Source organism: Oenanthe melanoleuca, chromosome 3 (assembly GCF_029582105.1).
Source record: "Oenanthe melanoleuca isolate GR-GAL-2019-014 chromosome 3, OMel1.0, whole genome shotgun sequence".
NCBI lineage: Eukaryota > Metazoa > Chordata > Aves > Passeriformes > Muscicapidae > Oenanthe > Oenanthe melanoleuca.
Window position 1 is genome coordinate 58,231,456 of NC_079336.1, and position 12,854 is coordinate 58,244,309.

Sequence of the window (12,854 nt, forward strand, 5' to 3'; positions counted from 1 at the left end):
ACTGTCCACTCTTGTATTCATCTGTTTCTCTCTGGCTAGTTACAACATCTCAACAGACAATGAAACTTCTGAACAACCATGAAAGCTCTGTTTTTCCTTCTTACAGATACAGAGCACCAACAGAATAATTAAATTCTTAAATAAGAATGAAGTTAGGAATCACTTTATTGCAGGCAATCTCTTCCAGTAGTCCAGTGTCACACCATCTGTGACAATGATGGCCACTATATACTGCTGACATGCCATAACTGGCAATCTGGGATTGCTCCTTCCTGGAGTTTTCTTCATAGCTGATTCATGGAAAAAAGGAAGGCATTTCTTTTGCCTCATCAAATCCATATGCCTTGATATGGGGTAGTCAATAAACTCTGCTTTCGCTGTTGATAAGCAAGAGAGGTGTGTACAATTTTTCCCGGTGAGGCATGTGCTCACTGAGGAAAAACTGCCAACATACTTGCTGCAGCTCTTTCTGTGCAGATATTAAGCAGCCCACATTAAATTCAATTTTTCTATTTTATTAAGTATTTTGTTTTTCCTATCAGGAGTTACCGAAAATGAGGCAAGGAGCAGTGGAAAACTCTGTGGCTTCCTAGTCCTTTGAACATGAGAAAGGGATACCTACAACTAACATAAACATGTCAGTCTGGAAGAAAGAATAAAATTTTTATCTGGTTGTCTGGTCGCTATTGCTGCCTAAATAAACGCCATCTGACTAATGCTGCTCTTCTGCACATAGTTTTGGGATGAAGAATGTTAAGCTTTAAAACAGCTGCTGTTACTGAAAATAGTCTCTTAATAAGAAAAGGCTAGTGCCTGTGAATGCAGTCGATCTGCCTCTCTAGAGAGACCTCTTTCACTTAGCACACACTAAGTTAAAGTACAGGTGGAAGAAGAAGTGAGAAATTCCACTGACCTCGCAGCAACACAGTTTTTCATTAGCAGCATTTGTAAGACTTCACCACAGCATCTTTCAACCACTTCTGATACACCTTCAGAGCTTGAATTCACAGCCCAATCTTCTGCCAGTCTGGAGCTACAGCAGGCAGCCAGATAGACCCTGACACAGTCTGAGCCTAAAGCTAGTTTGCTTCCAGTCCAACCACCTTGAGCAGCCAAACCTGCACTGTTTATTCACTTGAGAAGGAAGTTTGTTCACCCAAGCAAGGAGCTGCGAGATTTAAGCTACTGATATACTTAAAGTCAGGCATATGTTTAGCTCCTGCTGAACCAGAAGCTCGAGTCTGAGCCCGCACACCCATCCTCCCCTACTCCAAATATTTGGTTATAGAGTAATATGATACAGACTAATTAGCATTAAAAGTTTCTTTTTCTGATTGTAAGGATCACAGACCCCGATGGCAAGGAATAAGGGGAGCTTGTCAGGAAAGGCTGTAAACAGGAGTGGAAATTTGAAAATATTTCCACTAACTGAAGCAAAAAAAATGTCCCTGCATCACTCTTCTTACACTCATGGCAAGATCAAACATTCTTTGTCAAAATCTAAATGAACAAAGCATACTAATTTATCACTCATGTTTCTCATGTTCTTCAGTTATTCTTGAGGAAATTATGTTGGTGAGTAACAGTGACCTAGCACAAACTATATTGGACTGTCTCTGTAACAAAGTACCAGATGTCTTTTGCACACACAGTTCTTTACCAGGCCAAGAGAAGTGTAACCAACTAGAATAGAAAGCTCTTCTCTCAATTTCACTGACAGTGTAAGAGGTGACAAAACCCCACAGTTAGTTTCAGAGCAACATTTTGAGCACTTTAATCTAAAAGTTATAAATGCTTCTCCGTGTCGAATTCGGCTGTAAATAAAATTCATTCTAATGTTAACTAGAAAATCTGGAAACATAGTAGAAGTTTTTGCATATTGGGACCAATTACTTGTTTTGAATGCCATGTGCAGGAAAAAACATGCTGAGGTATTTCCCCTATTTCTTCTTTACTTGCTAAAGTCAAAAGTTTGTCATAAAAGGCAAAATCCAAACTGTTTTCAATGACCTTGTAAGCACACACATTTCCTGAGAAACTTGTGACCACTGAGGTAAAGTGCAAGTGGCCAAAAATCCTGAGGAAATGCCATCATAAGTAAATTTATATTTAATCTCAGAGCTTCAAAATGTTACTGAAAAAGCTATTTCAGTAGCATAATACTGGACAAAGAAAAGTATATTTTTTGTTTGTTTCTACAGTGTATCACCAAAGCTTTTTGCAGAGCCCCAGATTGCAAAGTTCACTCATAAAGACAGACAAGTAATACTACAGGGACACTCATCCTATACCCCAAAGTCCAGGATATGGGGTTCACACAGCTATTCCAGACTGAGAGCAGACAGCTAAGCCAAATACCCCTTGCTCTATGCAGTTCTTCCAAACTCTGTTTTTTAACATCCTTTTGCTCCTCTTCAGATGGTCTTCAGACAAACAAACAATGCCACCTGCTAAGACAAGCATGCAGGACTTTTTTTCCAGGGAGGCAATTATCTGGACCCTGGAAACATCCATTACCAGAAGGAGCTAGGAGCAGGAGTCATTATAATGCATGGCAATACTTCCAAGGTAAACGAGAGGCTGAGGAGGAGAAGGAATTGGAAATTCAGACCAAATGGAGTGACTTTGAAAAAGATAGAAGTGTTCAGAAATTACACTGACGTGATTTCTGCCACTGAGATAAGAGCTGAATGATTAAAAATCTGCATAAACCCAGTGTGGACATTGTCTTCAACACAATTTATGCCACGGGTAAGTTAACAGAAATTGGACTTGATTTAGTAGCTGAAGGCTGTGTCCTCCTACGATGGAGGCTGCCCTATACCACTGCTACAATTTTATTTGAACTGCATTTTACATAGTTCCACAGTCAGCAAACATCAGAAGAATCCTCCCCCTTCTGATACAGAAAGAGAAGGATCTCCCTGCCTCTATGAAGACAGAAGCTGGAAAAGGATTTGGAAAGAGAAAAGGTAAGCAAAGGGACACTGCTTCCATCCTCCAAAATAGTCCTGCTAGTCTATGCAAGCTGAATAGCAGAGAAAGCCCACAGACCCACTGCTTCTCCCAGCTGAAGTCTGCAGGGGCAGTAGCATCAGATCACCTCCCACTTTTTAGCTGTGGGAACATTCAAAAAGCAACACAAAACATCTGTGACTGCTCAAAGGAAGAGTGATAAAGAATCAAAGATTGATGAAGGAGGGTAAAGGAGCTAGGATGGTGAAATTGTCAAGGCAGGATATTAAAAGGAAGGAAAACTCCACAGAGAAAGGAGGATGAAATGAAGAATTGCTGAGGAGGTAATGAGGGTGTATGGCCTGGGTGAAAACAAGTGCTGTGCAAGAGGGAATGAGTTCACTTGAGGGACTCCTCAAAAGACTGCAGGAATTTATGCTTCCATGATACTCACATACATAAAGTCCAGAGCAAGACAGCTCAACTCCAAATAACTCTGCTAAAAGATGATCTGTCAGTCTCAACACTTTCCCTTAGAAATGGACTTCCATGCATTGAAACACAGAGAGTCTGGTTAGATGAAAAGATCTTATCAAAAGAACAGTTTGCACACATCCCCAAAATATCAAGGAAGGTTACTATATGAGCTTTAAATTTGGATAGCATTCGTTGAGAAGAAGGTTTATAAAATGAATGGTTTCATTTACTGCTACTCTTCACCATTTTCTGATTGTTGCTTTCTCAGGCTTGTGTTTCTAACACAAAGCCTGATTAACTGATTTACTGCTTTTTGAGTGGCTGTACTGCAACTGGAACACACTGAAGAGATTTGTTTGTAACAGATTAGAACAGACTCAATCAGAGAGCCACCAATGAAGCAGTGTTTTGTCATACACATTGCTAAAGGTTTCCAGTTTGCCACCTTCATCTGAGTTTTTCTCTCGCATCCTTATCCCCTCATAAGGATGTGAGATGCTAAAAAATATGCTATCTGAGGTGCACCAATCATTTCTTCAGTATTTTACCCAACAAATCTGACAGTCAACTTTTTATTAACAATCCTAAATTATGTGTTCTTGGAATTTGCAGCAAAAAGAACCGATAACAAAAATTACTAAGGAGTTAAAACAGACAATAGACAGGGACCTACCAATGTCCTCCCAGTGAGAGTTTGCTCTCACTATGGAGTTTAAAGGGGAGTGTGAAGAATTATTCCTCAAAGGCAAAGACACACACACACACAAAAGAAAAAAGAAAAAAAAGGAGTGGGTTTTTTTGCTGCTAATTTTAAACACATAAGTATATGATCCAGGGCAACTTTTTAAAGTAATGTGATACAACTCTCTTGGGCAGCACTGATTAAGCAATACTTGAAGTATTTTATGTCAAATGAGCACTTTTCTCTAGAGAAAGAGTGAAAGATGAAAAGATAAACTACCATTCACATTGGGTAGCTGTTAGAAAGGCATCCCTTTTCCGTTTAAAATTGAGGATGGTTAATCTATGTTCTTACATCCTCTAAAACTCCCAAACTCTGAGCTATGTACCGTCTTGCTTTTTCCATCCTGGCCACTTAATTTATACAGTTTCTGGGTGATTTCTTTTGTTTGCCCAGTACTTTTAATCTCATCCTTCGTACTATAATCAAAGTTTAGGATCAGAGGAGGAAAAAAGCCCTATGCAAACACAGATTCTTTAAAAATGCTTTTTTAAGGAGGCACCATAAACAAACGTAAAATCAATCTCCTTTCCGAACTGTTGCTGGTTATAAAATAAATAAGCTAGATGTGTGTGACAGAAAGACAGTACCTGCCTTTCAGTTTATTTCCATCATATCTAAAGAAGGCAGGACTGTGACATTTCACCCGGCAGCGCACACCCATGACCGACGTCCTCAACGTAAATGTGAGACAAAAATAACAGATGGTAGTTTGGGCATTTGGAATTTCGCACTTTTCTCTACATCTTAATTCAAGTTAAAATTCGTGATGCTAAAAAATTGGAATTCTGCTTGGTTTACCCGTGTATGAATAGGACTACATTTTCTGCTAGAGATTACAGCGAGTTTTTCTCTCATCCGAACACACTGTGCCTACCTCCTCAATCCACTCCTGGGTGAACTCCAGGAAAAAAACAGAGCTCACCCTGCACAGACGCAACAGGGAATTGCGATGGGAACCCTGCAACACGGGAACTGTGCCTTTGCCCGAAACTCTTTATGCCGTGGGACAGCGCACAGTCGGAAAGCAGCCCCGATGGGAGCTCCGTGCCAGCGGGGAGCGGCGCCAGGAGCCCGGGAAGAATCAGGAAGGAGCGCGGCTCCGCCGGCCCAGGGAACAGCCCAGGGACCAGCCCCGGCGCCTCACGGCGCTGCTGGGCCGCCCGCGCTCCCGCCGGCTCGACGGCGACCTTCGCCACCCGCGGGGGCGGGGAGCGGGCCCCCGGGCCGGGCCAAGCACAGCCGGGGCAAGCACAGCCGGGAACAGCCGAGCCAGGGCAATCAGGGCCGGGAGCAGCCAAACCAGGAACAGCCCAGCTGGGAGCAGCTCGGCTGTGCCGGGGCCCACAGCGCCTCGCCGGGCTCGGTAGCGCGGCCGCCGCTCCTCCCCTCACCCACGGGCAGGGCGGGGGGCAGCGCCCCGCTGGCCGCTTCTACCTGTCCCGGAGGAGGAGGAGCCGCGGAGCCAGAGGGACAAAGTTTACTCTGCAAAGTTAGCCGCGGGTGGGAAGAGAAAGGCGGAGAGCGAAGGGGAAGGTCGCTCCCGCCCCGCCGGCCGCAGCAGGGGCTCCCCGAGGAGGCGGACGCAGCGGCGGGTCCGCCCGCCGAGGCGCTCGGAGGCCTGCGGCGGTGACCGGCGAGCGGCTGCGGGGCACGGCCGCCCTCCTGGCCCGCCTTCCTGGGAGAAGCGGCCAGGACCGGGGACGGCCGCCCGGAGGAGCTCCCGCGGGGCTGCCGGAGCTCCCGAGTGCCGCGCCGTGCCCCCGACGAGAAGGAGGCTCCTTCGCCACCCCCTCCGTCGGGACCCCCGCGCCCTGCTCCCCGGCGGCCCCCATGGCTCTGAGCAAAGGGCTGCGGCTGCTCTGGAAGCAGGAGCCGGGGCCGAGCGCGCTGCTGGAGGCGCGCAGCCGCCAGGACTGCCTGTTGCTGGAGGCCGGCACCGTGGCGGCGCTCAGTAAGTGCGTGGGGCGGCCGTGGGTGTCCGTGGGTGCGCACTCTGCCTGCGAAGGGACGCTGGGGTGCGGCGGCAGCAGGCAGTGCCCGGGAGCATTGGGGCGCTTTCCTCATGGGCATGGAGAGAGGAGGGGGGGCCCTCACGTCCAGTGGGATGCTGACTGCGGGGAGCGCCTCGCCTCGCTTACAGCCCGACCTCCAGCATGGCCCTCCGGGCCTGGGCATTTGCTGGCGCGTTTGGTTGATCCCCGGTACGTGCCGTGCATGGAGGGTTGGCCAGCATCTCCTCCCGATCCGTGTCCCATCGCTGCTCTGGGTGTCTTTAGCCTCCTCACCAGCAGCCGGGGTAGAGGAAGCAGAAGAGGCCACCCGGCTGGCCGGTGGCGGCGGGGTCTCGGCACAGGGCGCCTTTGGTGTGCAGGACTTATCCTCTACAGCCTTGACCTCAGAGGAGGGCCCAGGTAAAGGAGGGGGTCCACTGCCTCTTGAGGAAGTTTCTACTCAGCTACATCAAGTGCTTAACCGCTGAGGAGAGCCAGCGCACGCGGAGGTGTTTCGGGATGACTGACTTGAGATTTGTCTCCCGTAAAGAATCCCTGGTTTCTTGCTGTGGTGCCCCTGTGGTTTGAACGGTGTTTGGTTACTTGAGTGTCTGGCTCTTACTATAGCAGTCTCAGGGTTGTCTTACCTCGTGCTTATGATACTTGTTACACATGGATTAATGCAGTGCTGATGTTGCTAATGTCGAGGCAGACACAGAAAAATGAGGTGACTGAGAATGTAAGGGGCTAAAAGCAGTGTAGGGGAACACATGCTTGTGCTGTGTTCTTAAATTGTTTTCTGTGTAATACTTGTGCCTGCAATCATGCTGCTGTTCACAGCATTGTAGGAGTCCGTGTTCATGCAGCTCAAACTGTTGTAGTAAGATCTGTGTGTACATTGTGATTTGTACAACATCGGTAACAATGTCACCTCAAGACCTGGGTCCACTAAGCTGAATCTTCCACAGTGTACACTGGCAGGACATGCAAACTAAAATGCTTGATTTTCAGGTATTGGGGACTTTAGGAGTGACAGAAAGCCAGAAAGGTCATCGAGGGGCAGCTGATTTTCACAAGAATAGTTCTGATATTGGGAAAATTTTGACCAGTCATGGAAAAGATGTTATTGCCACACTGTGGGAATTTTTGTTTTGTTTTCTTTTATTTTATTGGAGTTTTATATTGTGCAATATTTTGAGGGTTCCGTTTCTTGCTAAATTCTCTTGTAATAGTGGCCATAAATGTGTTGCATTTTTCTAGAGGGGTTTTTGTGTCAGTTTTCAGTGAACTGGCAGTGAAAAGTTGGTTAGTACTGAGCAGCACTTTATTCACTTTCCCTGATTCTAAAACCTGTTGACATTAAAACTCTACATTGATATCAATGGGGTTTGGTCTGTATTTTGTTACTCTGATAAAAACCTAAAGCAGCTTCACTTCCTATAGCCAATGTGCATGAATAAAATGGAGACTGCAGTATTCACCTAGCAAGCCCTGAGCTACCTGTATGACCAGTGGTTGGAAAGATTTGAAATCTCATTAATTAAAGGAATCATCAGCATAGAGTAGTTTTTTCTACCCCAGTGTTGAATTACTAAACCTGAAACGATTTAGCGGCTGGAAAGTTGCCCAGCCAAAAAGGACCTGGTGGTGCTGCTCAGCATCCATCTGAATGTGATCCAGCAGTGTGTGCAGGTGAACAAAGAGGCTGATGGCATCCTGGTCTATCTCAAAATAGGAGCATGTCCAGAGAAGGACAGTGGAGCCAGTGAGGGATCTGGAGCACAAGTCCTGTGAGGAGCAGGTGAAGGAGCTGGGGTTGTTCAGCCTGCAGAAAAGGAGGTTCAGAGGAGACCTTATCACTTGCTACAACTGCCTGAAAGGAGGGTGTAGCCAAGTGAGGGTTGGCCTATTCTCCAGGTAACAAGTGACAGGGCAAGAGGAAATAGCCTCAATTTGTACCAGGGGAGGTTTAGATTGGAGATTATGAGAAATTTCTTCATGGAAAGGATGGTCAGGCTTATGGGGAACTGTGCCTGGAGGTGATCCTGTATGGATGTGGAAGTTGGGAAACATGGTTTAAATTATGAACACAGTGATACTAGTTTAATGGTTGGGCTCAATGACTTTAGACATCTTTTCTAATCTTAATGATTCTATGATTTTGTGATTCTATGATTATAGGATTTATATAGTCTCTCTAGTGTCATGTCTTGACATAACTGTAATCGTGTCTGTGTTGGAACTCCATGGTAATAATTTTGTCATTTTATTTCATCTGATTCCTCTATTTCTTCCTGGGTTGGTTCCAGTATTGTAGGAAAAGCTGGTTTGTCTAGTGGAGCCTGTTTAGATAACTTCTTCTGTTTATGCAGCAGAGGACCAGAAAAGGAGGGAAAACCAGTAGTAGGTATTGTGCTGGTGAATTTAGAGGAATTGTGAAGAGGAAGCTTCACAGCAGGGTAGTAACAGAAACAACATTAATTCTGTTTTGTTTGACTTGCCTTTAGGTTGTTACTAACCATAGAACGCGACAGTGGGAGGTTAACATAAACTTTATATATGTGTGGTTTCAGACATACTAGTCCTAGGATTGTGTTGGTTTTGGCCTCTCTGTCTAATTTTCTGTTTCTAAAATAAATTTCTTTAAAAATTGGATACCTGTGGTGAGGAGTTATGCAACTGTGCCTTATGCAAACCTCTGTACTAAATAAAAGCAGATTGGTATACCTGGATCACTTAAGTTGTACAATAGTTCATGTAGTTTTGCAATTAGTAAACAGAACTGTAGAGAGGAATAATCATAGCTGGACAGTGGAGGCCTGAGAACAAATTTTAGTCATTGTTCATTGGTTTTTTTCCATAATTACCAAGTATCTCTGCCCTTGAACAGGCATGACATCTGCACTTGTGAAAAGTTTAATTGCTTCTATAATAATTTTGTACTAGAAGAATCTTCAATGTTGAATTTAACCTAGTTCAAGTGGCATATGGGAGTGAGAATTGTCCTAGAAGAAGTGGTGTTACAAAAAAAGAAATCTGAAAAACCACACACTTGTACAGACACAGTGTTAAATGCAGGCTATAAACCTCTGGCAAACTACTCATTAAAATAAACACTTTCAAATACGTAAGCTAACAATTTGATGCTGTCTTGTGAATGCATGACTTTATACTTTTCCCACTCTCGATATGTTATAAAGATAATGATGACAATTTTAGTTGCAAATTGATTATGTTTCACAATTTTCTTACTGCATGCAAAGATTTAATACTTGAAAAATATTTGCATCCTTGATATCAGTAGTGGAAAAGTATTGTAAAGCTCTCTAATTGCCTGAATGTCAGCAATTTATAAAATGAGAATACTTGTCCTGTAATAGAAACCTAAATTAAAAAACTTTAGGAAAAAATCAAGAAATCAAAAATCACTGCAGGAAACCTAATTGCATATCCCTAAACCCCATAATCTGTATAGTAATGTGGTTCTACTGTAAGTTAAATAGTATTTTTGAGGCTGGGAGTTTTTATTCCTCCTCTTATGATGTCACTGGAGGGTGGAGGGTAAAATTCACTGTTTTGAATTGAATGACACATTTTGCTGAAGGCTTTTTTTTTTTTTTTTTTTTTTTTTTGCCACTGGCAATCCTAAAGCTTCAGTGATCTCCAGAAAGATGGGTGACAGCCTGAAACAATTCTTCCAGAAATTCTCTGAACTAGAACGTCAGTGGAAGAAACCTAGAGTAATGAAGGATGAAGAAAAATTGTCATTGATTTAGGAGTTTTTGCTTAATGCAACACGGAATATAGATACAGATGCTGTTCCTACTTTAAACACATCACAGTTTCAGTGGTTTACAGATGAAGTGAACTGCACAAGGGAGTTCTGGACTGCAAGGCAGTTACTAAACTAAGGCTATAGTGCTGAAAATATGGTGATTTAACTTTATTATGGCAGGTAGTTTCAGTGAAAAGCTGTCAACAGGAGTGCTCTGCTATTGAATTTCAGCATAATAATATGTTTTCTCAAGAGCAGAGCCAAAGGGTGCAGAGATTTTTATTTTTTTTACAAGCTCTTTGATTCTGCAGCTGCTTTCATAAAGGATGTTACATCACCTGTTATGTTAAATCCTAAATGACCATGTCTGGAAAGTACAGAAGTTCAAAGCTGTTACAGTGTGTGTTTTTGCAAATATGTCTGAGGTTTTTCCTGACTTTTACCCACAGATCTGGGAAGTTAGCCTTTTAGAGACAAACATATAAAGTTAAGGTGTGTGTACACTCTGTGGAGGAGCTCTGTGCCTCCTCTGTTGCTTCAGTTGCAGGTGTGTGTGTGATTCTCTGATGCAGCAGAGTGAAATCAGGGTAAAGTCTTGCAAAACCAGGAAGTAGCAGTTATTTACCTGTGCATCTTTTTCTTCTTTTGTATAGAAAGCAGTTTCTGTGGTGTAGGTACATTCACTGTTTACAATTAGCTTTGGTTTTTTATTTGTGTGAGCAACTATGCCACTGAGTGGGGCATGGAAATCAAACACCAATACTTATGTAAGTACTGTGAATTTATTTCTAAGCACTACACTCTGTCCAATGCAGTGAGCCCTTCACCATGGCTCATTTCTGCTCTTACCCTGGAATATTCATACAGCTAGCACAAACTTTTTGAAGTTTTCTGTAGTTCAGTGTTGTTCAAACTTTTCCATTTGTGGAAACGGTCTACAGAGCAGGTTATTGGTTATGCTGGCAGTGGGCACTTGCAAGCTGTGGTTTCTCAGGCTGAATTTCACTGCTTTAGATTATAGGAAAAAGTGTGTGTTGCAATTCTTTCAAAATGCAAACTGGGTACAGAGAAGAGGGAAGATGTATTCGTGTAAGTATAGAGTGTTGATTACAAGACTTGTTTTCTATGCTAGGAGACAAGTAGTGGTTGTGAGGGATGAATTCTTTGTAGTGGTTATGTCTGTAGTTGCTTGTATGCTTGTAAGCTTCTATGCTACAAGTTTCTATGTAAATATGAGTCATATATGGTAGAAACCACACAGAGATAATGGCCAAGCTTCAGAGAAATCACTTAGGGACTTCCCTTTTATTTTCTTGACTGCCTGCAGCAACATGGAGCTGGCCAGTAGAAACCAGGGGATTTCATTAATCCTTTATTCTTTGATTGTGAATTAGTATATTCATGTATGCATGTGCAAGTATGCAAACGTAATCTCTCACTAGGCCCAGATTGTTCTCAATCTAATATAGAAAATCAGGAAACTGATCTTTCTGAAATGCCAATTTTCTGTTTTGTTGTGTTTTCAACCAGAAATGTATCTTACTAGAAAATTGGTAAATACATTGTTTATTTATGTTTAATGTTTTAAATATTTGGATTCTCTGAACTGTAACACTGACCACAGATTTTTCCCAGCTCTGCACTGCTTGGCCTATATGGTGTTTCTGAATACAGTCTGACTTTCATAATGCCTTTGTAGCTTGGATTGAATGTGAACAGGAAGATTTTAGTGGTGAAAGATAATGAAAATACAACAGAGTACTTTAAATGTGTCTATAGATGACTGAAAACACAATTTGGAGTTAATTGTCTAAACTTATATAATACCAGACATTTGATTTATTTCTAGGTAAGATGCTTATGGTAGTGTATAGATGGGAGTTTTGGTATGAAATTTCTGTTTGATTGTAGTTTTCCCTGTTTCTGGAGAAAGTTCACACCTCTTTCCTCAAATAACACAAATAAAGTCGTCCCATGACTCCAAACCTATGTTTCTTAAAGTACTTAGAAATATGCTTGAGATTACCTTCATATAGCTGTACATACAACCAAGCAGATGACTATTTCCAGAATCAGGCTGAAAAATCATGAGGGAGAAACAGAATCCATAAACCAGTGTCTTTCTTTTTTCAAGAGCTTTTCCTTAATTTTTATCTTTAAGTTGAAGGTGTTACAGTGTCTGTCCTTTGTGTTGGGTTTGGGATTATGGTACCTTTCTCTACCCTCTTTCTACTCCTCTTTCTGACCTTTCTGGGGTTCATGTGCTTGAGAGTTGTGCTGGTTCTTGCTGAAGTCTGGAGGTTCAGCCCTAAGGAGGGGTTGAATGAAGGAAACTGCATATGCTTGGCCAGTTCCTACTATGAAATTACAGCTTTTACAAGCAGGAAGTCACAGTTGGTTAAGCCATATGGTATAATGTAGTTGTATGTCTTTTCATGGTGTGGAGTTTTTTTGGCTCTGAAATATTTTATGCATGGAAAAGGTCACTTTTAATTGATTTTTATTGCAACTTAGTTTAATTGAATTATTGCATATTTTTTGTTTTGCAAGGATTAAAGTGTTTCATAGAATTTTTCCCTTCTTCATCCAACAAAGTAGCAGTAAGTTTTGTTCTCTGTGTAGCCACACTCTTTGATTCTGACTCGTGTCCTAGCAGTCCTTGAATGCTCTAGGAGATGTTTTAGGTTTTGATGACATTTATTTGAGATTTCAGTAAGATTTTGAGATTTATAAATACTTCTTTTTAATAACAAGATATGGACCTGGCTCATGCCCTCTGCAATAATGTCCTTTGGATATTACACCAAGGAGTGTAATAGGACAGGAGACTTCAAATTCCATCAATATCTGTAACAAAGGGAATTTAAACACACCACCCCCCAAATGTGGTCCATAGACACAAAAACATTCT

The 12,854-nt window shown here is 42.7% G+C and overlaps 1 protein-coding gene across 2 annotated transcripts in view; it reads left to right on the top strand.

The window, feature by feature from the left end:
- Positions 1–5,516: 5,516 nt before the first annotated feature.
- Positions 5,517–12,854, top strand: part of SYNJ2 (synaptojanin 2) — a 64,385-nt gene continuing 57,047 nt past the window's right edge. Inside the window, exon 1 of one of the 2 annotated variants that reach the window (XM_056487211.1) lies at positions 5,517–6,128. In XM_056487211.1, coding sequence (XP_056343186.1) covers positions 6,008–6,128 — 121 coding nt within the window. In that variant the 5' untranslated portion in view covers positions 5,517–6,007. The remainder of the gene's footprint in view (positions 6,129–12,854) is intronic. The other variant, XM_056487210.1, reaches the window with a different exon arrangement.